General features: G+C 45.1%; 2 protein-coding genes across 8 annotated transcripts in view; one reads left to right on the forward strand and one right to left on the reverse strand.

The window, feature by feature from the left end:
- Positions 1-188: 188 nt before the first annotated feature.
- SBDS (SBDS ribosome maturation factor) lies at positions 189-5,571 on the reverse strand. Its single transcript, XM_055794445.1, has 5 exons — positions 5,439-5,571; positions 4,845-4,974; positions 3,914-4,114; positions 3,173-3,337; positions 189-2,554 (listed from the first exon to the last, which is right to left on the reverse strand). Exons 1-5 carry the CDS (start codon positions 5,564-5,566, stop codon positions 2,426-2,428), a joined length of 753 nt encoding a protein of 250 aa, XP_055650420.1. The 5' UTR covers positions 5,567-5,571; the 3' UTR covers positions 189-2,425.
- TYW1B (tRNA-yW synthesizing protein 1 homolog B) overlaps positions 5,559-25,790 on the forward strand; it is a 104,829-nt gene continuing 84,597 nt past the window's right edge. For 2 of the 7 annotated variants that reach the window (XM_055794424.1, XM_055794426.1), the window contains exons 1-7: positions 5,559-5,790; positions 7,507-7,652; positions 8,353-8,493; positions 8,991-9,092; positions 9,908-10,102; positions 10,935-11,216; positions 12,441-12,563. In XM_055794424.1, coding sequence (XP_055650399.1) covers positions 5,559-5,790; positions 7,507-7,652; positions 8,353-8,493; positions 8,991-9,092; positions 9,908-10,102; positions 10,935-11,216; positions 12,441-12,563 — 1,221 coding nt within the window. Of the gene's footprint in view, positions 5,804-6,415; positions 6,571-7,506; positions 7,653-8,352; positions 8,494-8,990; positions 9,093-9,907; positions 10,103-10,932; positions 11,217-12,440; positions 12,564-25,790 lie in introns of those variants that run through there. The other 5 variants (XM_027781242.2, XM_027781238.2, XM_055794427.1 and 2 more) reach the window with 5 other exon arrangements.

The raw sequence follows: 25,790 nt of genomic DNA on the forward strand, positions 1-25,790 counted from the left end.
GCTGCCGGCTGGTTTCGCATGGCACCAGGAGCCCGTTCCTGCCTCGCCACGTGCCTTCGGCAACACGGAACAGCTACACAGGGAGTTCTGCTCCCGTTGCACCGGGCAAGAACAGACCAGCTGCTGAGACTGGGCTTTGGTCTTGTCCTTCCCGCGCGTTCTGGCTCAGCTACAGACACGGCAAGGAATGCAAGCATGTACATTTATTCGTTGAGAAATAAAACCAAGCTCCCTCTACCAGAGAGGAGAATAACCCTCAATCTTTGATTTGCAGAAAAAGACTCCTTACAGAGGGAAACTGCCTTCCTAGCACCAAGCTTGTAGATCAGCTCTGATGAAGTTTCTGTAGCTCGAGATCTTTAATGTGCAGCCGTCCTATGGTGCTCTAGCTGCTGAACATAGGAAACAAAGAAATTAGAGGATTCTGAAATCAAGTGTTACCGACACAGGATCATCCCAGGCTCTTACTCAGCACCTCATGTGCAGACTGATGGATTGCATGTTAACGCCAATGGCCCGTGACAGGCTACACGCAGACATTATCATCTTCTGTGCTTCATAAAAATGCGCATGAAGAGATGGCCCTTTGAAAGACAAGCAGTGAAGGCTTTGTGCCCACAAGGAACCTGGCCAGTCTGTCTGTGCACGTAGAGATCTCCACGCTGAGGCGGGGCCCACGTGGCAAGTAGAGTCATTATGCCACTACACTGTCCTAGGCAGCATTTAAACATCACGGCAGGTTACCGGGGGGTGGCAAGAGAGAGCTTTTTAGAAGAACGGCTAAAATGCCTCAAGGATGTCCATTTCAGTGGCCCTCAGCAAAACTCAGACTCTCGAGTGGACGGCCCTTCCAAAATACTGCTCAAGAAACATGAGCCAGGCTTGTACAAGCTCGTGTCAACAGGCGCCTGCAGAAACCAGCTTCCAGGAGGAAGCCTTTGACTAAGGGTCTAGTCCCACAGGCCCCCTGCACCTCACACGTCAAACCTCTCCGCTTTCAGTTGTCTTCAGCCCTCCCTGCCTAAATTCTGGAGACTTCCCACGCTGTTCACGCTACAAAGGAAAAGGTCACGTCAGCAGCGCAAGCCAGAGCTCCCTTCAGTTCTCATGTAGCAGGCAGTCGGGCGCGCTAAAAGTGAACAGCCAATGATGAACACAGCACTCGTCTGGGAGAGACATCGAGGCGCTGGCTAGCCTGCAGCTCCTGACCTGCTGCCTGCTGTTAGCATGGGAAGGGGTACGTCACGCTGAAGGCTCCGTAAATCCCTGCTGGCTGAGCTTTCGGTCACCCAAGCACAGGGGCTTTGCCTGGTGGTTTGCATTTTCCGTCTCTCCTCCTCCGCTTGCTGTGCTCTCTTCCCCTCTTCTTTGAAACACACCAGCTCCACTAAAAAGCATTTGTTGAACACAGCTGAGACAAGAGCTCATGGAATCTGGAGCTGCCTGGAAATGCTGGGCAGGTATTAGAAAGCAGCATAAGCAGCGAGAGGAGAAAGGACAGCTGCCAGGATTTCTCTGTCTCGCACTAAAACGGGGCACAACCAAACTGCTCCTGCTGGGGAATGGCGGCCCAACAAAAGCCTGTCCAGCTCGATGGGCAGAGGCCACCCATGCCTGTCGGAGATTCTCACTGACGCCGTGGAATGAACAGCTGACAAGCACAGGCCACCCCTTCGGCCTACAGAAAGCATCGCCGTGGCCGGAGGCACCTCCTATACCATTCACAAAAATGATTTTATGTCTTTCTGTATCTCTAATACAGAAGCAGGCGATAACTGATTTTTCTTAAGGTAGCTAAATACATGTCACGAAGAAGTTATATGGAAGAGAAGGTTTTTAATAAGTCAGCGAGTACTCTTCTATCCGGCAAAGGAAATCTTTAAGAATGGTGTTTTAATTATCAAGCAGCCAATTGTAGAAGCCCAAGTCAGTGATCGTGCTGCTCACAGATAGATTTTTAGGCACGATCCATGCTTTGCACGTGCTGAGAAGTGAAAAAGCAGCTCTCTTCTGAAGGTTCCTCTCCTCACAGACAAACTCACCCCTCAGCAATCTATGCAACCGGCCGCTCAGCACTGACAGCTCCAGGTAGCAACAACGGGCACTGTATCAGCCCAACACTCTTCAACAGCAACCCTTAAAGGAAACCAAAGCAAAAGTCACTTCTCTACCACATCTTAACTCAGGCCTCATTAGTGCAACTCTGACATAAAACGTTCCAGCAGTCAAACACATTTGTAAACCAAGCAGGTGTGGAAGGATAAAAAACCCCACACTGCATGGAAAAATCTGAAAGGACTAGTGTCAGGAAATATCTGGCAGCAAGAGAACGGAAAAACCACGAAGGCCGAACAGAAGAGCATGTCTATCGCCAGTCATTTCGTAGAATGCTGTTGCAAGTAGAACTGCTGTGGGAAGGCTTTCATTATTCAAGCTTTTCGTCTCCTTCCTCCACGTCTTTCAGACTCAGCACCTCCAGGGTTCCTTTCCCTTTTGTCTCACTCCGTATCAGGTCATCAATCTCTCTGAAGCAGCCTGGGTCAATAAGGCACACCTGAAATGTCAAGCCATAGTATTTGATTGTCATTAGACCCTTTTCAAAGTCTTACATTAATTTTCATTAAAAATAAAAATGCTTTTGTGACTAAGAAGGACTTTGCAGAATTGATAAGCAATTTCTATCAAATAATCTTTCCACAGAGGCTCTGCAGTTCCATTTACCCATGCTGGGCATGTCTTTTGACAGCTGGGATTGCTAGATTCTAATCTGGTCTCGGAAAGATTCTGGCTAATACCAAGTTCTGCTTTGCCACAGACTATTTCTTCAAAACCTAATTAACCGCTGTCAAATACAGGCCTGACCCACCAAATGAAGAGTAACATTCCATACATGCAGAGAAATTTATCCGTGCTGTAGGATAATCACTGCTAAGAGGAATGACACTGCTCCTCCGCAGCTTGAAGCAGCAACCTCTGTACAATAAAGGCTACTTGCACGCTGACCTCACTAGGATTAGGTGACATTAAAACCACAAAGCACACCTCTGATTTAGAACCCCTGGTAAACCTGCAGTTTATCTCAACATCTTCCACATATTCATTCATCGTCTAGTCAAAGGTACAGGTGTAGTCAAATCAAGTATGACACCCAAGGGACCGCTTTATTACTCACAATTTCCAGCTGTTCGTGGAAATCTTCACTCTCAATAACTTTAATCAGGGGCTTGAGCTTCTCTCTCAGTTTCTTCCCCTCCTTTGCTGGAAGGATAAATCGCAGCCTCATGTGAGCACGTTCGATCTGCATGGTTTCCTTTAACTGTCTGATCACTTCCAGTGCCTGTCACGACATGAAGAGGAAAGAGCATTGACACACCTGCTTACAAACCCTTGCACAGACCAAAATCCAAATCCTTTGCATTAGCTCCAGACACAGTTCCCAGCACTGATCATTGTCACCCTGCTGCAGGGAGTATGGTTTACACTCCCTTGGTAGAGCAGCAAGAAAAGGCAGAGGTCTGGCTGTTTGTGACCACTTCAAATACTTAACAAGCCTGCCCAAAATCACGTTCAATAGCAGCCATACTGCAAAACAACAGAAACCCACGTGGCTCAGATGCAAAGCCTGATTCACTGCCTCAATTAAAATAAACGATAAAACTTCCTTCTGTTCCAGATATACCACTGTTGCTGCTTTAATTGGTTTCTTTCTTTCTCCCTTCCCCGCATTGTTAGAAAACAAACTGCGTGAGTTTCAGAAGCTGCTTGTACCCAGCATGCAGCTGCCAGCCAGCTGAGTAACCACTCTGCAGTCTTCAGACCGCAGTGCTCTGCTCACCCCTCCGTGGCTGCGCAGGGAGAAATCAGGCTTGAAGAGCCACCTCTAAGCAGCAGCTCATGTCGCGAGAAAACCAACCTGCTGCTTTGTGCTCCTGTGCGGCTTGACGGAGTAGTGAATATCCTTCATGGCTCTTTCGATCAGGATCACTGTGTATGGCCTCTTTGTTTCAGGATTCACACACTTGTCAGCCACAATAGTTGCAATGTCTCTAAACATCTGCTCCAGCTGTGTCTGTCGTTCTTTGTCCGATACTTGCAGCTCCCCTTTGGATAAAATCTGTACAGTAAAAAGGAAGACATTAGTTAATAAATATACAGATTTGAGCACAGAATGAAAACTTTAGTAACTCTGTTAAATTTAACAATTGATTCAATGGTTTGGTTAGACGGTACAGCGGAGCAAAAGAACAACCGTATTAGTAATGTACACCATTATGGCAGGCACCACTGTAAAGTCTGCAGACAAAAAACCCACCACAGACACACTCAAAAGCGCAGATTTACTTACATTCTCACCACCTATAAGTCCATGGTTTATATCCTGCCGAGGACTAAGAAAGTGGATCTGTTCCTTTTTTTAAATATCTATCTATCTATCTATCTATATCTCATACATAGCATTTCATTGAAGTGTCCAAAGTAAGAAGGAACTGTCCCATTTCTTTCCATGCATCCTTAATAATGTATTTTAGATGAGGAACTGCTTAGTGCTGGCTAACCTTTTTCCTGTGTCCGCAGACCTCAGCACGTAGAAGCTGCACGTTACACAGAGAGCTCACAACTCTTTCCAGCCAGCTGCACAGATAATGTTTAAGACTATAGCACAGTGCTACCAGTCCTTCCGTCGCACTGCTTCACCAATTGAACACCACTTTTGCCTACAGCAGCACTGCATTCAGTGGGAACTTTCTAGGGCTAAACCAACCTACCATGCCCATGTGACCTGTTTGTAAAAGATTTGGCAGGTCTTCTCCACGCTTTGAGAAAGCAAAGTGTGTGAAACCTACCATCTTACAGATTTCTGTTTGGTCATCTGTCCCAAATGCTTGAACGAGATCTTCCCTCTTCGCCACCTGGCCTTTGGAAACGTTGACAAACACTGTATGTGTCTGCAGGACCTCGTCGAGATCTTTCTCCCTGAAGATGAGGAGAGAGTTCGAAAACTTGTGAAGTCAGTCATGTAAGAAAGAGCACACGAGTATTCAGCGAGGAGGAAGAAGTCCTGCTGCCAAGGGCTGGATTAGGGGAGCCTGGAACCAGGATTGCCCAAGCGTCACTGCCGGGGATGGGCAGGGTCACCGCCCCTGCGCGGCTCCCCCCGCTCCCCACAGCTGGGTCCCCCCCTCTACACGGGTGTCCCCTGCTCCACAGCCGGGTCCCGCACGGCTCCTGCCCCAAGCCACAGCCGGGTCCCATCCGGGTTCCCGCCCCCGGCACAGGCCGGTCGCCACGGGGCTCTTCAGCCCCGCCGCCTCCCCCACGCCCCGCCACACCCGGGTCCCCACAGGAAGTCGCCTCACGCCACCGGGCGCCCACACGGGCCTCCCCCACAGGCCGCCCCCGGCGGCCAGACCCCGTCGTCGTCGGCCGGTCTCACTCACGCTCCGCTGCGCCATCCCATGACCTTGTTGCGGTAGCAGGCGATCTCGAAGCGCTTGCCGCCGCGCCGCGCCCGCACCACGGCCACGTTAGTGAGGCGGATCTGGTTGGTGGGGGTGAAGATGGACATGGCGGCGGCTGTGCCTGCGCCACCGGCGGGCGCGCGCGGGGCCGGGGGGCGGGGGCCGGGCCAATCTGCCTCCCCATTGGCCGCCACCGCGCCTGGCCCGCCCCCCCGCGCTCAGCAAAGGCCCTGCGGGAGGAAACGCGGGGGGGAGGGGCCGGAAGAGGCGGGTGTGACGCTTGGGCTGAGGCGCGGGGCTCGGCGGTGTGTAGCGGGCCGCGGCCATACGTGTGAGGGAAAGATGTGTGTCTGTGTGGGCAGTAAGCCGTGAGGGAACGGGTGGTGGGGTGTAGGGGGAGCAGTAACCGTGAGGGGTGTGTGGGGTGGGTCGTAGGGGTAGTAACCGGGGGCTGTAACCGTGAGGGATGTGTGGTGGTGCTGGTGGTGGGGTAGCAACCGTGAGGGGAGGGGTGTGTGTGTGTAGGGTAGTAACTGTGTGTGGGGGTTGTGAGCGGTGTGTTTGTGTGTAGTAACTGTGAGGGTTGTGGAGACGGGGATAGTAACCATGAGGGGTTGTGTGTGTGGTGGGGGTGGGCAGTGACTGTGTGTGGTGGGGGTGGGCAGTGACTGTGTGTGGTGGGGGTGGGCAGTGACTGTGTGTGGTGGGGGTGGGCAGTGACTGTGGGGGGGTGTGGAGGGGGGGGGGCAGTGACTGTGTGTGGGTTCTGTGGGGGACAGTAACCGTGAGAACAGTGTGGGTGGCAGTAACTATGAGAGTACTGGGGGTGGGGGGGAGGCCTTCATGAGGGGTCCTACAGGAGGGCAGTTACGCGGGTGGGGGTGAGTACCCTGGAGGAATGAAATGGGGTGGGTGTTGGGGTGCAAGGGTGAGGAACAAGGGGCATCTGCCATGGGGGGGTCAGGCGTGGGGGGTGCTGTGGGTTAGTTGTGTTGTGTCAAGTACAGAGGGTGAGGTGGAGCAGGGTACCTGGGCTGCTGCAGGTTTCTAGAGTCCCCCTTGAGGGATGTGCTGCTTGTGTTGCCTGGCAGCAAGGGGGCTGCTAACAAAGGCAAGTGCTCTCAGCTCTTTGGGAGTGTCTGTGTTGGTGGTGGAGGGATGAGGGGCATCCCCTCAAGCTTTTGTTCTGATACTGTAACTGCCTAGGGGACAAGTAAGATACCAAAAGTTTCCCGCCTCTTGGAAATGCTGTTTCTGTGCTCTTGTATGATGTCTGTAAAAACAAGAGCCAAGAGGACTGTAAATAACAGGAGGAGGATATAATCTGTGTTTCTCAGTCAATAAATGTCACCAACAAGCCTTATTTAACCCCCGAATATTTTGTATGAATTATGTAGTCACAGGCACTGTGTAAGCGTGGCCTCCTGGCTACAACATTTTGTGTCCTGAATGTTCTGAACAGAGTTGAAAAATCTCAGTTGTTCTGAATCAAACCTCACTCACATGATAGACTTCTGAAAAAGTACTTTGAATCCACCAGGTTTCAGTCTGGCCTTGAAACTGGATCAAAGCTATTGTAATCAGTGTGGTGTCTAATATGTACGAGCAAGGGTTGTATTCAGCAGCAAAGTGTGGAGATGATTTTCCCCTTAGGTGGAGCTTTCTAGCTCCAGAGATCTGCATGTGTTCGGGTCTGTGCAAGACTAAGGCCAGTGCAATACAGTGGATGTTTCACAAGGACTTTCTATGTTCAGACTCTTGCACAGCACAAGCTTTTTCTGTCTTTTCTTATAACAGACCCTGCCCTATCTAAGCTAAAACATGAGCTTGGATAGTCAGATGAAACTAGGCTCACACATCTGAGGAGGTGAAGGTTCCCTGAGTCAATTGTAGTGTCTTGTGTTTAGCCAAAAACTGTTTTCTCTGAATCCTGGGGAATAATAGCTAATGGCATGATGCTGTGGTTACTGTGTGGTTATTTTTTGTGTGTTCATTCTGAATTCATACTGTAGGAATCTGCTCTTGTTAAACCTGTGATTTAATCTAGATTTGGATGTCTCAATGGATACGTGGAACTTTTATACTTGCCTGGTGTCCTTATGGCTGCACAGATTTTACATCTATTCTGTTGTTGGTTTTGGGATCAGCATTTGGATCATCATTCAGTTCACCACCACCAAAACCAAAAAGAAGGTAACTGAACATGTAATCACTTTTGTCTGAGAAGACCCCAAAAGTCTGTGTGTGGGAGTAGTAGCTGGGTAAGGGTACCCACTGGTGCAGTGAAATGTGCTGCTTCACTGTGGGCCCACCTGGGATCCTGCAAATCTCAATGGCATTTTAGTTCATCTGATGGTTATAATCCTCAGTCTGGATTGTTTTATGTTTGTGAGTAACTAAATGCCCTTGTTGCTGTGATGTTGGAGCAGATACCAGCTGAACACCTCTCACTTTGTTACTTAGAGAATGTGTCAGCCTGGGTTGCTCTGTCACTTCAAGTACATAGCTCTGCTCATGTCCAGTGTTTTCACGTTCACGTTTCTAGTGATGTTAATGACAAGGTTGAACTGATTTTAGGATAGGAGTGGGATTAGGCCATTCAGGTTTTTAAAACGTCCTCATGCAGGTGAGTGAAGTTCTGCTGCAGGAGATGGGAGGTTCTTTGATTCAGCTGTATCCTGTTCTCTCCCTGGTGTGTGAGATAGGTATATTGTGGCATAGCCTAGTTCAGAGAAATAGTTACTTGTGTGTTTCTCTAGGTGTGAGAGAAACTGTTGCCTATTAGTGGTGCTGAGAATCTGATCACAGGATTTGAATTGTAAATGCTTTTGGGAAAATGGGGTTAACATAATTTTGAAAAGAGATTGAATGTGGCATGGCACTTGTTTCACAGGGTGAAAAATCCAAGGGGAATTCTGCTGCTTCTGAAGGAACAGAAGGCAAACTAGTAAATGGATGTGCCGCTCTGCAGGCAAAGGAGGTCTATGTTGCTGGGGTAAAGATTTTCTATGGGTCTCAGACTGGCACAGCAAAGGTATGTTACTTTTTTTCACATACATGATTGTTTTGAAATATTGTTGAGGTTTAAGTATGTTGCTTGCTTTAAAAACACTGCACTGTGTAAAAAATCTGGAAGTTCATCAGCTCATTAAAAGTCATAGCCCAATGTGAAAGATAAAGGGAGTAGGAAAATCGTTATTTTATGTTATTTTCACTTAAGTGGGGCATGCAGTAGAGACAGTGATTATGAAGCTTAAAGTTTACTCTTACAATATACTCTTAATTTGCTAGCAGATCTTCTTAGAGGAAAGCGCTATTTTGGGTGCTTTCTTAAAAAGAAGTTGCTGTGTGTGAGTGTAAAATCATGAGTTGTTAATGTAAAATGCTTTTAGCCAGTATACTTTTAATGTGGGGAATTTTAGGTCCAGTTGTCATGTGTCACTGTTCTTTCTGTGCTGGGATAAGTCTTGTTTGACCTTTGTGATAGTTGGGTTGAAGTAATTAATAATTTTCTATGTTTCTTTTTTTCAGAGATTTGCCAAAGGTCTGGCTGAAGCAGTTATTTCCCTTAATTTGCCTGTGGAAGTCATTAGCATGGGAGATTATGATCCAGATGATTGTTTATCAGAAGAGGTGGGTATGACATAAATATGACTAAAAAATACAAGTTTTTCCTGGGATTGTGAAGGCTGTCTTCCTTTTGTATTTCTCTCCTGTTATCCTGGAAACCTCCACAGCTGTGTGTTGAAAACTGCTTCCCTTCCACATAACAAGTATAGCCTGTCAACCCTCAGCAGAAAATACTTAAATTTTGAAAATTACTGGGAAAGGATCACATAGAATATTTTGATGCAGACAGTAACTTTATATGAGCTAGTTCTGTAACTCAATTGTGAGTTATGCGAGAGTGGCTGCACCAGGTTCCCTTGTTCCGTCTCTGACCGTGTACACGTGGGGAGTGGTTCAAAACCAGAGTAAGTAGATGGTGATACTTCTGCAGCCTTTGTGGACTTACAAGTTAGGAACTTCTTGGGAGATGTATTTATATTGTGTAATTCTTGAATCTGTGGGTGTAATACTGAGTAATCCTTGAATCTGTGGGAGACTTCATTGCCGCAAGAGTCTGTTCAAGAAGCTGTTGACTGGGGTGGGAAAGGTAGATGTCCAGTTCTGTTTTACCACTGTGACCCTGTTAAGTAGGGAAAAGACAACTTGATCTCTCTTGGCTAATTTAGGATGGCTTTGCAGGGAGGATGGCCGTTCAGCACCACTGAGATCACCACTGTTGCACCACCTGCAGCATCCCACATCAAAGACTACCAACCCACTTAGCAGAACTTTCATCCTTTGACTACTTTCATCTGCTGATGTGTTATGGCTCTCTTCTGATGTAAAGTGTTCAGAAAAATGCAATGATCTTTTCCATTCTGTTCTGTGTATATTATTAGACAACCAGCAGGAACATTTGTGTGTTCTTGGTAGCTACGTACACAGATGGACAGCCAACTGAGAGTGCAGTGTGGTTCTGCAAGTGGTTGGAAGAGGCTGTGAATGACTTCCGCTTTGGGAAAACATATCTGAAAGGCCTGAGATATGCTGTGTTTGGCTTGGGAAACTCAGTGTATGTTGATCATTACAACACAGTAAGTATCTCGCGTGCACCTTTCTTTGGTTTCAGCTTAGCTTTTCAGAGAAGCATTCTTAAATGCTACTAACTGCTACAGATAGTACAAATGATACTGGTAGTTGGTGTGAGAATTGCAGCTGTTCAGTGGACTTGATTAAGGACTGGGTTTAGGGCATGGACAGTGCAGATTTGAAGCAACTGTGCTGCTCTTTTCTATGGGAAAGGAGTCTCATAAGCACTGCATTGATCTGGAAGGTATGATAGTACATATGGTAAATCCTTACTGAGTTAATTTCCTGGCTTTGAAAGCTTTCTATCAGTGCATGAGGGCACCATACTGTAGCCCCTCTCACTTGCTGCCTTTTAGTTTAGGGTGCTTTTCTTGAACATAAGTACTTTGCTGTATTGTGTGGATTTTAGCTTTATTTTCTGATGTGAAATATGACAGTGTCTTAGCCTGGTAATTAGTTTCATCTCACTCAGATAAATGGCATGACTTGTCACCAGGTTGTTATCTTTGTATAGTTGGGGCCACATGGAATGTGTTATGCATGTGGCCATTTTGACCAGCAAGCATCACACAAAGAAGTTTGTTCCTGGAGGTCATCTCTTATCACATCAGTGTGATAGCAGAGGTATTTTCAAATGGGAGCTGGAGGATGTGTGATGGTGTTCAGAATGCCTTGTGTCTGTGCTCTGAGTCAGCAGGTACGAGGGAGTCTGGAAGTCCCTGCCCTGCAGTCCTGTGCAGTTTGCTAGCTCTGTTTCCAGGCTTGGTCCTTGCTTGTGTAGTTGCCTTCTTTGTTTAACTTGGGCTTTGTTTAATTTTCCTCTAATTTTCATCCTAGGTTGGAAGAAATATTGACAGGTGGCTGTGGATGCTCAGTGCCAGCCGTATCATGACACGTGCTGAGGGGGACTGCAATGTGGCCCAGAGCAAGCATGGCAGCATTGAGGCAGACTTTGAAGCCTGGAAAGCCAAGTTCCTCAGTCGGCTCCAGGCCCTCTGCAGAGGGGAAAAGAAGCCCTGCAGTGGGAAGTGCAAGAAAGGAAAGTGCAAATCTCCGGGAAAGCAGAGCAAGGAGAACTCGGATCATGAACATGGGTCATCAGAAAATGAGAATACTGAGGTAAAGGCAAACTCCATGGGATTTTGTTTCTGGTTTGGTGCCCCTTGGAGCACTACTTGAGTTCTCTCCTTCCTCCTGTAGTCCAGAGGGTGCTGGGGGAGCTTGATACTACTTTGCTCTGTAGCAGAGGGGGAAGTGGGATGAGATCCCGTGGCAGTTAACAAGTAGAACAAGCCATCCAAAAAGGACCAAAGGATCAGTGATGGACCTAGCCTAGACTGAGTTTCTATGATGTAGGAGCCTTCCGTTTGAATAGGGGGAGGTATACATTGTGACAGATGCTCCAGGGAGCCAGTTTGGGCTCTAATCAGAGTATTGGCCTTGTCTCATGGCCAAGTGAAGCATTTAGTTCCCTCTGAGGTTAACCTGCTTCCACTTCAGCTTGGTGAAGCTTAGGTGCTTTGCCTGCCATCCCAAAGTCTTTCCAAAGGCAGCTGGGGAAGTGTTATCTGAGCAACTCCTGTGGTTCCTCTGAACGTGGCTGCCTGTAATTGTTTGTGTGTCTTCTGGAGTGTTTTTTGATTGCAGGCTTTGCATGAGAAATGCTCTTTATGCTGTACAGTGCAAGACTCGGAGCTGCTATGGCACCTTAATCCTCCCTGCAAGCCGTTTATTTTTGGGTTGGAAATGATTGATATGGATGGCCATGTTAAATTTTGTAGGGAAACAGGGGCTCTTCTAGCTGAGTGGGCTTAAAAGTGCTGGGTACTGCAGGAGCAAGAGGAAAAATCTTGCTGTTGCACTGATGCTGCTGTGCTGTACTTCAGCTGTGAACAGGAAGGGAGACAACTTCTGCTCTGTGAAGAGTTTTACTTGGAAAGCAGATCCCTCACTCCCTGTTCATTCACATGGGGGCACTTGCGAGTTAAAGGAGTGCTGTTAGACTTCCAGATCGTCATAGTATGCAGTGGGGGTTGGACTCTTCTGTATTGCTTCTGGAGTGATCGGATAGGCATGTGAAGAAAACAGCAATCTGGAGGCAGGATCTCTGGACTGACTTTTGGGCAGTCTGTGTGCTACTGAACTCTTAAAAATACACACCAATAAAAGCCCTGAGTTTAAATGCATTTCATACGTTATACAGCTTATTGGTAGACTGTTATTTGGTTTTCAGTAGACTTGACTGATGGTGGAGGCTGATTTCACTGGTTAGCCTAGCTGAAGGTCTTATGTTTAACATTCAGATTAATTCCTAATTTTTTTTTTCTCTGGTCTCTTACATAGGCAGAGGAGTTGTTTGAAACCAGTAGTGAGGAGGAGGCTGATGCTGAAGTAGCTGGAGGCACAAATTTTGTTGTTGATGTTGAAGATCTCGGCAATATCGTGAGCCACATGAAGAAAGCAAAGGTACTGGTGTTACAGCATGTATAGAACTGTCAGCTCTTTGCAAACGATCAGTTGAATTGATTAAAATACTGCTTGCTGGATTAGAATCTGTGGAGTCCAGTTAGAGGGAGAGCAAAATATGAGCTACTGGAGAACCTGCCACAAGAAAGAACGTACTTGGAGGTGTGTTTGGTATAGTTCCTGGCTAACTGTGACTTGTTCACTGAGCAAATGCTGCAATGGTGACCTGCGGTTTTCAGTCTGCAGAAAAATTACTTCCACGGCTAATGTTCAGATCTGAATTCACGTCTCTGCCCATGTGAATCATGGTCCAGTGTCTAAACACAAATCCTGTTGCTGTATCTGCCTGTGGGCATGTCAGCTGAAATGTGGGTGTGTGCTGTGACATGGTGCTGCAAGACTTTGTGTCTTGCTTGCTGCTGCCCTGAGATGAGGTGCTGTCCTTGCAGAGCAAGCCAGTGAGCTTGATCTGATCTGTGCTGAGTCTGTTAAAAGACAAGCATAGCTCCTGCTTCATTTCAGGGTGTTATGCTGTTCCTGTGCAGTTCTGTTCATGTTTCTTTTCCTGTGTTCAGCCCACAAACAGGATATATCAAACCCGTTGGGTTAGCACACAAAAAGGAGTGAGGATATAAATAGCTACTGGGCTAATCTGCAGTGTGCTCCCCGTGCTGCTGGCTGAGCAGTTGGCAGCTGGGGTGGGAAGGGCTGGCCCTGGGACAGTGCTGTAGTGTGTTGCTGATTGTTTCCCCCTTGGTGACCTTTCCATGGTGGTGTCTTTCCTTGTGAACATGTGAGCTGTTGTCCATCCCTCTTGCAACAAACCGGCCTCTCTGCCTGTACTTAACACCTTCCTCCTCTTGCATGCCTGTAGACTCACAGCTCTTCCCAAAATGTGGCAATTTCCTCAGCAGTCTGAGCTGAGCTGCCCCCGCTGGGCCAGAGCAAGGCAGGCCTGGGGCCACGGGAGGCTGTGTGCTTAGGAGGGAAGGAGGTTGCAAAGGGAGCCGGGGTGCAGGGGATCTCTGTTCCTCACTTTAGGGAGGGGAAGAAGGGAAAATACTTGCTGTTGCTTGTGACAGACTTTGTCAGGAGAGTAGCCCACTACCTTGGGGGCAAGGCAGGCCGCTCTGTGCGAGCTCCTGTCCCTGGGCTTGTGCGGACTCGTGCACTGTAGCTCGCAGAAGGGTGGGTGAGCCATCTGGCTTTCGTTTGAAGGGAGGAAAGGTCATCAGCCTTTCTCTCTGTGGAACTGCAGTGAAGCGGTCCTCTTTCTCCTCTCCCGCGTGCGCTCGCCACTAGAGGTCACTGACAAAAAGGGAACGGTGCCCTGGGAGATGAGTTAGATGATGGGGGGGAGGTGGCGTTGTCCAGCAGTTTTATGAAAAATTAGGCATTTAGTGTCAGATGACTGACAGAATGTGGCAACACCATGATCAAAAGGTAGTGTAAACCAGGAAAGCCACATATCATCGTAGTTCAGTTTATGAATAAAAAGTGAGCACAGCTATAAAATGCTGCTCGTAGCTTCTTGTGCTCATTGCATTCAGCTGTGCTTGCTACCAAAACAATGTGTTGTGGTTTTATACATAGGCAGTGAGCATTCATTGCTGTCGGACTCTGGCTGGTGCACAATTCGACAATTAATTACTTTCTCCTTAGCTTCCTTGTTGCTGTGCTTGAGAGGTGAGAGGCCTGTTAGTTGTATGTACAAGTTACTACAGAAGTGCAGGTACTTCTGTGTAGGTCAGGTTCCTGTGGCTCTGACCGAAGTAGCCCCTCTGATGTGAGGGACAGCCTCTGTCTGAGCACAGACCTTCCTCTGGAGTTGTAAGTTGCAGTTTTTGAGCTGCTGCCTTTTCCTTGGAGGAGGTGGCAAACAGTTGTTCTGCTGTAACAGCTGAGCACTGCCCTCTTGCCTCTGCAAATGGTTAGATCCTGCGAGTGCACATGTGGGTGTAGGACTGGCAGTATGGTCTTGCTGTGCATGGAAGTGTCATGGCCCTGTTGTACATGAGCTGTTGTCAGCTGATGAGACAAGAGGCCCTAAAACTGTGTGCCAACCTTTCTTCATTGCTGATACCACTGAACTGTGCTGCCATAGTCATGTCCCAGGTTTTTGGATTAATTTGAAACCTTAAATGATGTAGTTCTTATTGCTTGTCCCTTTATTCCTGTTCTGCATGGCTACGGTGCCTCACTGCGGTCTGTGCTTCTGGTTTCATGCTTCTGTAAGCAGTGCAGGTAATGGAAAGAGGGCCCTCAGCGGTGACTTCTCTGTAAATTCTCAGCTCTCTTGTATGGGGTATTGTTTCCAGAGTGATGGCACATTATACCTGTGTAAATATTTTATGAGGGAGCGTGAACTGATGGCTATCCCTGTCATTAACTGGGAGAAGAAATGATGGTCCTCATTGTGAGTCTCCTGGGGAACTTGTGCATGGACTTGCAACAGGTTTATGCAAACACTTGAATTGTAAAAGGATTCTGTAGGTGCCTTACTGAAAATAAATGCTGAATACTTGATATAAAGAGCAGGATGATCAGCGTTTATGAAAGTAATCTATCGTGATCAGACTCTCTGGCTCCCAGGCAGGAAGATTTAGTTTTTTAAATCCAGTGCATCTTGGTTTAAGTCACATCCTCACTTTGGTGGCTGTGAGTTTGTGCAGTGAGAAGTTTTCTTTTTCAGATGAGTTGAGTCGTGCCTTTAGCCATTTTTTCTCTCCCATAATGCTGAACTGTGTAAAATTAGTCTGATGCTTCTATTTTACACTGATGTAATTTATTGTCTTGCAGTAATGACTACCAACAGGCAAGTGCTTTGGGTTTTTGTCACGGAACTATCCCTGTACAAGCTAACAAGTTTGAAGAAAACTTGTCTGTGATATAATCCTTAAATACACACTTCTTCATACACAGAGTACCTTGGATTTCAAATGTGCTGTGTTTTCAGCATGGGTTTGGTGGATGTCAGTGTTGTGTGTAAACGGCTGTGCATGTGGAAGGTAGAACAGCAGGTTCTGGCTTAGTTTGAAATATGCTGGAGTCCAGCTTTGCTCTCTTCTACAGGCGTATGTTACCTCTTGTGAGAATCACTGGCAGATTAAGATGGATGCGCAGTTATAAATAGTCATTGTTCCTTGTTGTCCTGCCTTTTGTGGGATGGTAGAGTGAGGCTGTGGAGGCAAGTGTATCTAATAAATGTTTGCTTACATACCTGCAGGTGATCTTAACTTAATTTTGCATCCATCTCCTGTTGCTTGACTTGATGGAAATCAAGGCTGAGTTTTGTTTTACAGCTTGTTTCTCACATGCAGCAGCTTCACTGTGCTTTACAAAGCCCTGTCAAAGGGCTTGAGATAAGTACTGGATTCTTACAGTCATTTGGATCAGGCAGATGGTTTCAGGAGCTCAAGGTGAATGCCAGAACCTTGTGGAGTTGTAACTATTCCATACTATCCCTTGGCAAAGAGGTGGGGTTTTGAAGAGCTTCTGAGGGTAAAGACACAGTTCATTGTGATGGTGCCTTCTGTGCACTGGATCTGAGCACAAAAATTGGCACCAGGTTGGGCGGCAAAGGGAAATCATTTAAATATATAAAATGGTGGCTGATACAAAGGTAAATTCCACACTTTGTTGACCAAAACTCATACTATGTGGCAATGATAACTTCATAGCTGCTAAAATCCAGCCCTTTGTTTTCTGAGTAATTACATTTTTGGACCTTGCTGCAGGTGATACTTATTAGGGCCCTGAACTTGAACCAAACCTTTGTCAGTACAGAAAATGCCTGTGCTTTCATGGATGGGATTACTGGCCACGAAAGTCCAACAGAGTGTGATATGACCACAGCCTGAAGGAGGGCTGGGCAGGGCTGAAGCTGCTTCTCTCAGGTGCCTGATGATCCAAGGCTGCGGTGCCAGGTGGGGCTGGATGATGCACACTAGGTGGATTAAGGTTTGGATGTTCTCTGCAAGTTACTGCCATTCCAGCTGCTTGTTCTTAGGCTAACCTGGGCCTGTTCTCCAAATTGCTTCTGTGCAACAGCAGAAGGCAGTCGTGGTTCTTTAATAACTAAGTGGACTTAAGTTTTGCAATTGTGCCACACTTTCCCCATCCTCCGAAGTTGCTCTCCTGAAATGTATTTATGAGATAAAATGTGAAATCTAATGGGTATGTTTGTGGTCTGCAAGACTGCTATTAATCGTAGGGACACCATTTCTTAATGTAGATTGTCTCCTACAGCTGCAAGATTGTGATAAACTAGAAAGACAGATCAATCTAGTCTTGTTCCCAGGGAATGAAATGGCTTTATTAACCTTCATATTTATAAACTGCAGGCATGAGTAATAGTAATAATAATATCCTAATTTTATTTGGATGGGTTGGGAAGTAATCAAATGGGCATATTTTGTTGACAGAATTTCAAGATTAATGTTTTTGTTTTCTAAAACAAAAAGTTTGATGATGCTGATACTTGCATTTGCAATGTAAGTATGGAGGAGCGGGGTGTGTGAGAGAGTAAGACCATGACTGAGTTTACAGGAAGCAGAGCATGTCTCAGAGAGCATGTTCAAGAAGTTTGTTTGCTTCTATGCATGTTTGCCACAGGAGAGGTTTCCTGATCCCCTTTGTCACTCTTCCTTAAAAAGTCACCCTATATTAGCCTTTTGACACCATTGGGATTGTAAATCACACCACTTGCAGTATTTCCCGAGAGCCCTTTGTGAGTGTATGACTGCTATGGAAGACCAAACCTTGCTGACACTGGGTGAAGAAACTTCAGGAAGTTGGCTGAAGTTTTATTTGAAATGAGGCAGTAAGTGTTAAGGTATAAGGTATTTAAATACAAACTTTGTGTTACAGGCAGAAACTTTTTGGAGTATGCCAGAACTGTTAGCTATCTTTTAACTGGATTGAATAAGGCTGGGGTACTTAGTTGTTTCTAAATCTTGACAGTTAAAAAAGATGTGCATGCTTAGAGCTCTCCAAAAATTTCTAACTTTTAACGGGTGAAAGATTCCTATAGGAAGAATGTGCCGTTATCTGCAACAGCTCAGGCTCTGGGCTGAATTTTGACCTCTGCTACTCTGGCTCCAGAACTCAGTGTGATCCTGTATGTTAAAATAAGCTTTAAGAAATATTAGCTGCTTGGGGACTACTTCTAGTGCTAAAATCTGGATTTGTCACAGGGACACTTCCCCCTTCCCCTTTCCTGTGGTCAAATCTTTCTTCTCCAAACCTTGGCTATTGAAAAGAGTAACAACTCATAAACAACATTACAAGAGATCTTGAGGCTTGCCTTTTCTGTGTAAGATTTGGGAGTGCCCAATGAAAAAGATGAAAAAAAATTAAAAATACTTCAAATGTCCAGTCAGAGGTTTCCTTTAGTCTTTGACATTTGGTATGATATTGGTTTCCGTGACAAGCTTTTGTAAAGGGCTTTGAGATTTATGAATGAAAACTTTTATTTTTGCCCTAATGGTAGATACCATATTTCTTGCTGTTCTGTAGTCTATTGTAAACTAGCCAGTAAATGGGTAGCGAAGCAGAGCTGGTAGATACAAACAATTCTGGAAATCTGAAGTCCCCCTGAATATTTGGCTTCCTTTTTATTTGCAACCTTTTCTAGACCACATCTGTTGTTGGAGATGATCAGGGCTTAGCCTGCAGCAGTCTAGCCCATCTGCTTACCATTTCTCCCAAACTTTGTGCTACATTTCTTAAGTGTCTTTTTTTCCTGTGTGTTTTTTAAGGTTCTTGCCAGCCAAATAACACCATTTAACAGAACTCTACAAATCAATGCAAAGAGTAATTATCTGCTGGTGGTAATTATGGGGAGAAGCATGGAGGAAGTGGCCTGTTGATGTCATTGCTGTATCCAAGGAGAGAGTGGCACAAGGATGTCCTGTGGGAGCACAGCATCTGTTGCCAAGTAAATATGTTGTTTGAATAAGGTGTTAGGAGGCACAGTAAATGCATACATGGTCCCCTAGACAAACACTGCAGGCTGGTCATTCAGCAGTAAGCCTGTCCACATGTAGTCTGTAATCAAACTCTTATTAGCTGTGACTGCCCAGTGGTCAGTATAGTTTAAGTGGCACTCAGCTGCAGAAGCATACATCCTTGTCTTGCTCGGTGTCCTACCCCTCTGCGTGAAGCACAGCACTGGTCAGGGACAGTGAGACCTGCTTTCTCTTTCCTGTTATGAGGTGAGCCACAATCTTGCTTCCTTTGCTGATACTTAGGCTGCCAAAGCAGGTAAAGTATCTGCCTTTTCTTGTTTGTGCCAGAGCTGATACTCTGACATCCCTCTCTTGCTGTTGGTTGCAGAGGCTTGACGTGAGATGGAATTAGTTTGCTAGGTGGTGTGGATATGCAGACAAGATGCAGCCTCTCCTAAAAATATTCTCAACAGAAGAGCATGGCATAAGAGAACAGAAGTAGCATTATCTCAGCTCAACAGGAAGAGCTGGACACTGTAACATGGCATTAAACTGTCTTTGTATTGCAGAGTACTTTACGTGTGTGCCAGACCATTCTTGTTTAAGCTTCTGCATGAGGAAATGACATTCCTCCTTGCTGCTGGCATGGCCAGAGCCTCTGTGCCAGTGGCTCATGGCAGGGCAGTCTGTGTGCTGACAAGTGATTCCCACATAGGGGGCCATTCTGACCCAGCTCGTTTGGGCTGGAATGAGCTGGGTCCTGGTGACAGTCAGTGCTACTGAAACAATAATGGATTGTTAGTTTTAAAAAGAGGAGTGCTGCTATATATCATCTACTGTAAACAAGTTGCAGAAGAGACCCAGGTGTGAAGCATAAGGCTTTGCTGGAAAAGCAGCTTGTCTAGTTGTGTGCGTGGAACTGTGCTGTGTCCCCTTGGAGAGGATGAAGCACTGAGTCATTTCTGACTCTTCTTTGGCCTGTAACTTTGGAATGTGGGGCTTTGGGTCTTGATGGATGCTCTGCAGGGCTCTTGGATATCAGTCTTGGTCTGTTTTCCTAACTGACTAGTTTATGTTATCTTGCACTCAGTGAAGATTGATTATGGTAGAAACCAGGCAATTTCCTTTTGACTTTAATAATGTATTCTTATGATAATCTTGTGGCCTCTCATCTAATAGTTCTGAAAAGCTGGTTGATGCATATCATTGAAAGGGCTGCAGACCAAAATGGTTAATTTGGGCTCTTGGAAGACTTGTATACAGCTCCCCATCAAGGAGGAGACAGGTGGAGAAAATGCAAATAGGGACTTTCCCATGCTGCTTTTCAGTTAGCACTGACTTCTGCTGATTAGGAGCTTGCATGTAGTCTTGGGAAAATGGTCTTCCTGGGAAGGCTAACCCAGGTGGGGAGTTGGGCTTGTAACTCTCATGGTCGTAGGAAGATTGTGTTTCTGACACTTTTCCTCATGTTTCGTAGCCTGTGTTAACGTTTTATGGTTGGGAGCTTTACTGCGTTATAGGAATTCTGAAGACCAGTGAAAGCTAAGGCAGATATGAGAACTGACTGCTGCTTGCTGACATCTGACATGTCCGTGTGCTAGCATGTGCTGGGTGCCTGCCTTTCTGTGGAAGGCATTTAGGATTTCCTAATACAAAATAGCAGTCTGCAGTCTAGCTGGCTGCTTTGCTTACAAGGGTTGGCCTTTCCACAGCAAATATTGCTACTAAGAAATATACCTCTAGCTGGTATTAGCTCAGATTTGCTATGTTTGAAGAAGCCTCCAGCCAATGATTGCAGAATTAAAATTCATCACACTTTTTTAAATGTGTGTATGGTGTTTTGACCACTTGAAAGATTGGTGTTGAAATGAAATGTCTTTTTAGTCCTAAACTGTAAGGAAAAGAAAGAAATGGGGAAGTCTTTTACAGACCCATTAAAAAAAAAAAAAAAGACCACCATAACCTGCAAAATATGTTAAGATGTTGTGAAAGGATGTGTGCTGCATGCTCTGTGTGTGAGAAAGCAGACTAGACTGAAGTGAAAATCTTACTGGTTTTAGGCTGGACGCTTCAGCACGCTTGTTGAATCACGTTACCTGGATTTTAGTTGAGATTACTGTAGCACAGAAGAAAGGAATAAAAATGTGACTAAATGGCCCAATTTTCAAAAATAAGATAGTCACTTTTGGGTGGAGACAGACACATCTTTAGTTTTGATTCTTTTGTTGCCTTTGAAAATCAGTTTTCTTTATTGTTTGGTGAAGGAAGTTTCCCAAATCAAACAAATGTTGACAGAATCAGGCAGCAGTATGTGAAGTGAAGTTGTGGTTTAACGACACCTTGTAAAAACCTTTCCTAGAGCACAGCAGTGATGTTATAGCTCAGAGAAACAATCTTAAACCCCACTGTAGCCCTACAGATACATTTTTAGAGTTGTGATCTGGGAATTTTTTTGTCCTTAAGGATTGAACCTACAAGAAAATGGACATCAGTGGGATCATCTACTCTTCTGCATTTCATGGAAGATGCACAGTGCCCTTTCAGACTGATTCAGTTGGATAGCAGCATACATCTTCTGTCATTACTTGTCTGCCTGAATTTGGGTCTTCAAATGCTGTTGTACATGTCCAAAAATCTCAGCATTGACTTTTCAAACAAAAGAAAATGTGAGATTCCTTCTGTGGGGGCTGAGCTCCAGGTCTGTTTGAACAGCATCCTTTCTCTGGATGGCAGCTAGTACCTGCTGCCTCAGAATAACATGAGGAACCTTCTGCTATTCTATAGCTTAGTAAAGGTAGATGTGGATGGAGACTTCCTTCCAGCTTGTTGAAAGTTCACAAAGGTTTCTATTCTAGGAGGGGAAAAAAAAAAATCTTGCTTCTGAGTTTTTGAGGTGCTTTGGGTTTTGTTCTTTTTCTTGTTTGTTGGTGGCTTTTGTTTTGTGGTGGTGGTGGTAGTTTTGTTGGTGTCAGTCAGAACTTCTCAGGGGCTTTCCCCGTTTTGAGGGACACTTGGAAACATGCCATGATTTTTGCTTTTGATCAAGCCACCACCTATTTCATTAGGGTAAGGGAATGGATTGCCAAGTTCCCAATCTCTCAGCTGTCATGCTTTCAACCCTTGTCTGCTTTTTGCTTCAGTTCAGGCCTTTGTGCTTAACTGGCCAGTGATGTATGGAGTGAGTATATAGCCTGTGATTATGTAGACTCTAGCTGGTTTTAATAAGACTTTCTTGCTTTTGGGGTGTTTGCTGGTTCACAGACTACTCAATCCAAGTTTCCATATTCATCTTTGTGCTCACTTGCAAACAGTCTAAGCTGTTTTTATTGGTGACTGACAGCAGTTAGGGCATCCCGTGTTGCTGTAAGAATGGCAGGCTGTTTCTTCCATGGACTGAGCAAATTGCACTTCTGTCTCTGTTACAGTTGGATTGTGACAGCCAGAGCTCTGTACCTGGATGAGGAAGGTCCTCACAGCACACTAGCAGTCTTCTGCTCTTCATTTGTGTTCAAGAGTGTCTTTGTGGAAGTCTGCTCCCTGTCCCACTCTTTTTCCAAGTGTGTTAGTGTTGCAGGAAGGTTGCTTTGTAAGGAAACGAATGCTGTTCCTGTGGGCAGCCTGATGTCTAATCAGCTTTCAGAAAACCCTGCATGGTTCTTGCCTGTGGTGCCACTGACAGATGAGCCTGAACTAGGGGAAAAGTTGTCAGCTTTTCTAGCTGTCCTCTTGTCACTAGAGTAGTGCTTCCAGAGCTCTGCTTGGTGTGAACTTCAACTCCTCATTTGTGTAATTCATGAACTCTAATGCTGCATTTAATGGCTCCCCTGGGAAAGTTTTACGAATATTTCTTGCTGCCAGGCACAATTTTCCCGATAGCCTTGCCAACATTTTTCCGTAGTACTGGTTCTGTTAGTCCTGGCTCCAGCCCCTGATGTATTACTGTTTTCTTAATGTTTGTGCCTTTCATTTGTTAAAAGATCTTGGAGCTTTTTGATGGATGAGGCTGTAAATCATGACAAGGCCAGGGGTCTCCTCTTCTTTGACCACTGGGAGGTTAAGTAAGAAAGAAGTTTAGTCAAAATTAGGATATTTTGGATGTAATTTTCCTTCTGGGACTGAAAACTTCTTGGGGAATACGTTTTTTTTTTTTCACCATGGCATGTGAATAAGTAGAGCCATGAGGCTACAAATGCTAAATTAAGTTAATTTAGGGAATTTGCTTGGAGTTCTTGATTTTTTTTCTTTCTCACCTCTGCAATATTACTTAGAAGAATATTTGATGTAATAAAAGGGAAAACCAGGGAGGTATTGGGCACCTTGGCATCTTGGAGAGACCATTTCAAAGAGGAGGAAAATTGACAGTAGCATGTCCTGTTGGTCACACTCAAATGTGGCTGTGGATGAGTTTGGTGGGCATATTTTTAGGAAATCCTTTGAAATACTTGAACTGTAATTTGTCAAAGAGGCAGCAACACCTCTGCCTTGGCAGGGAATGCTGAGGTCCTTTTTTGTCTCTGCCCAGTGTCAGAGACCCTTTGCTCTTAGTGCATCAAAAATGAGCTTCCGCCTGCCCATAAAGGATGTAGTGCCTCTGCCTGTTGTGCTGCCTGTATGGCAGTAAAAGGGAAGAGATAATTTTTTTTTTTGCCCTGTCCTATAGAGGAGGATGATCATAAGTCCTTACACTTGAGGTTCAGTTGTTTTTATTCAGGTCTGCTTCAATGGCAGTAGCAAAAAAACTCTCCAGTGTGCTGCAGCAGGAGTTGTGCTGAGTCTTGAGGTATGAATGGATTGGAGCGTACCCCTATGTTTTTTCATGTGTAGGTTCTCTCATTTCTGAACACAGGCCAGAAGATGACTCTTCTGTTTTTTTTGGCACTGAAGTATTTCAAGGACCTGAAAAGCTGCCTCTTGTCACTACTCACTTGATTTCTTATAGAAAGACAGTAATTTACCTTGGATTTACTACAGGGCTTTCTGCTAAATTACCAGAACTTGAGAAGTTTGCTTTGTGCAAAGTTAACTTTGTTCTCTCCACTCAACCCTAAATAATAAATATGAAAGGTTTATTAAAGCAAGTAAGTAAAACTCCTGGGGCTACAAATTCCACTTCTCACAAGAAATACCTGAAGCCATTCACTTGCTGAACCAAATGAGCAGGTATTGCAGTTCAGAGAGAAACAAATAATTATTTTGTTTAGAGGCTTTCATATCATGATGAGAAAGGAAAAGTATTATCTCTGAGGGGGAAAATAATTATTGTAATGTGTTTCTGCCCTGCCAGTAAGGCAGTTTTACTTGTTCTTATGTTTAGGTGCTTTTCTCTGATACTGCGTAACAGACACAAGAGTTAGGTAGAAATGCAAATGCTTTGATTACAGAAAGGCTTTTTCTGTATCTGAAGGCTGTCTTGAATGGAGTGTCTCTCATTTGTACTTAAATCAATTGCTGCATTTTTAATATTATGATGTGCTCCATAATGCATATTTAGTTCTAGAAGAATTAACCTGGCATGAGACTGTTGGCAAACAGGCCAGGATGGTGTCCGCTTTTAGATTCTGTGTAGCATTTTGCTTTAAGTGGCTAACAAATCTGTGCTAAGATAGCGCCTTTCCTTTTAAATGGGTGGCTGGGCCTAGTTCTGGGTTAACTGATAGCTTGTGGGATGAGAAGCTTGCTATTTAAGACAATAGTTAAAAGGTGAAGATTTCATCTCCCTCCTTCCTTATGCATGAGGCTTTTCCAGTAATACTAATATTTTATCATTGAAGCATTTTGCTGATAAATGAATATCAAATCTCAAGAAATGAGACTTTTAAATCCAACAAATGACAAGTACTTAGAGCTAGCCTTTCAGGAAAGTTTTGATGCGTTACAGAAACCAATGAAAGCCTGCCTGAAAACTTGGCAAACTGAGTGAAAGGAGTAGAAGATGGAAACTTCTTTCTCCTTCAGTAATGACCATGCTTTTAACAGTCATTAGAAAATACCTTTCTGCACAACCTCCCTGAAACTGTGAGCAAAGTTTTATTCAAAACTAGTAGGAAAGCTAATAACCTCTGTCCCTAAATGTTTTACTTCCCTATTCCCCTCTCAAGTGCATACTGGGAGCTCTTGTTTTGTCCTTGAACCTCTGAATCTGTGTGTGTGGTAGGTTTTTTCCTTGGTGTTTTTTTTTTTTCTTCTGCGGCATCTTTATTTTCTAAAATTTTGCTCACGTACAAAAGTAATCTGTTTGTATGTCTAGGAACAGCTAGATTACTTTAGATTACTTTCCCTGTTTGTGAAGAACACAGTTTGGCAAGTCAAGAGCAGTGGTGTGTGATGCTAACAGTTGGTGGGCAGACTCAAACTGGAAGTGTTTGTATTGACTTCTTGATGTCTTTGGCACAAAAGTGGCTTGGATGTGAAATAGCCTCAGTTTTGTGAAAACAAAATGTCCTCTGTTGGTTTTTGTCTGTTGTTTATCCTAACTCCTTTAATATTTCAAAAAAAGCCATAAAGGACTGACAGATTACAAGTTGCATGAAATATCAAAGTAATTATTTACACTTTTGTGCTGCTTTGTGCAGACATGAAACAATAAATACCCATAAAGTCTCAGAAGTGACACCCATACAGCTGGGGATTCGCAATTCCTCATGTGCTGGGGTTTGCTTCTCCTGCTTGTAGCTTTATGCTATATGTGATATTCCTGCATTTGGTTTTAAGTAAGCTCCAAGGGCTTAACTGGGTCTATAAAGCAGCGTCTGCTGGAAGCCAAATTGAGGTGAGATGCTGCAGCTCATGTGTCTGGAGTTGGCTGTGGGGTGGGGAGGAACAACCTTTTCTTGCAGGGCCTTTGGTGATCACTGAATCTTGGTGATGCATATGGCTGCTGCCTCAGGTGACTTGTGGGGAGCACAACTTCTAGTCTGTAATCTCTTACGCTGTGTCGTGATGTGGCTTTCTTCCTTGACCTGTCCAAATAATTGAGACAGTAGCTGCTTGTCACTCCAGGCAATTGTCAGGCACAAAATGATTTGTTCCCTCTGGCTTGCATTCGGTAGACAGGTGAGGTTATTGTGCAGTCATCAAACACTTGAGCTTAAATCCTGGAATCCCTCTCACTCTCAGATGAGATTCAAACACCTTGCTGCTTAAAATATCCTAGAGGATTTTATTGCCGTGTTAGTAGAACAAATCTAGTGGTGTCGTTGCTGGGTGGGTTTGTTTGTTTTTAATTTACTGTCCTAAATTACTGAAGAGTCAGAGTCTGATGGGAAGAGTGATAAAATGC

Source organism: Falco peregrinus, chromosome 2 (genome assembly GCF_023634155.1).
Source record: "Falco peregrinus isolate bFalPer1 chromosome 2, bFalPer1.pri, whole genome shotgun sequence".
Lineage (NCBI taxonomy): Eukaryota > Metazoa > Chordata > Aves > Falconiformes > Falconidae > Falco > Falco peregrinus.

What these genes read in the sequence shown, in the direction of transcription:
- SBDS (XM_055794445.1), bottom strand. Translation starts at nt 5,566, where the DNA reads ATGTCCATCTTCACCCCCACCAACCAGATCCGCCTCACTAACGTGGCC. An exon ending in ACAGGAGCACAAAGCAGCAG is followed by an intron (nt 3,338 to 3,913) that starts GTTGGTTTTCTC and finishes ATGTCGTGACAG; the next exon opens with GCACTGGAAGTGATCAGACA. An exon ending in TCCACGAACAGCTGGAAATT is followed by an intron (nt 2,555 to 3,172) that starts GTGAGTAATAAA and finishes TTGACATTTCAG; the next exon opens with GTGTGCCTTATTGACCCAGG.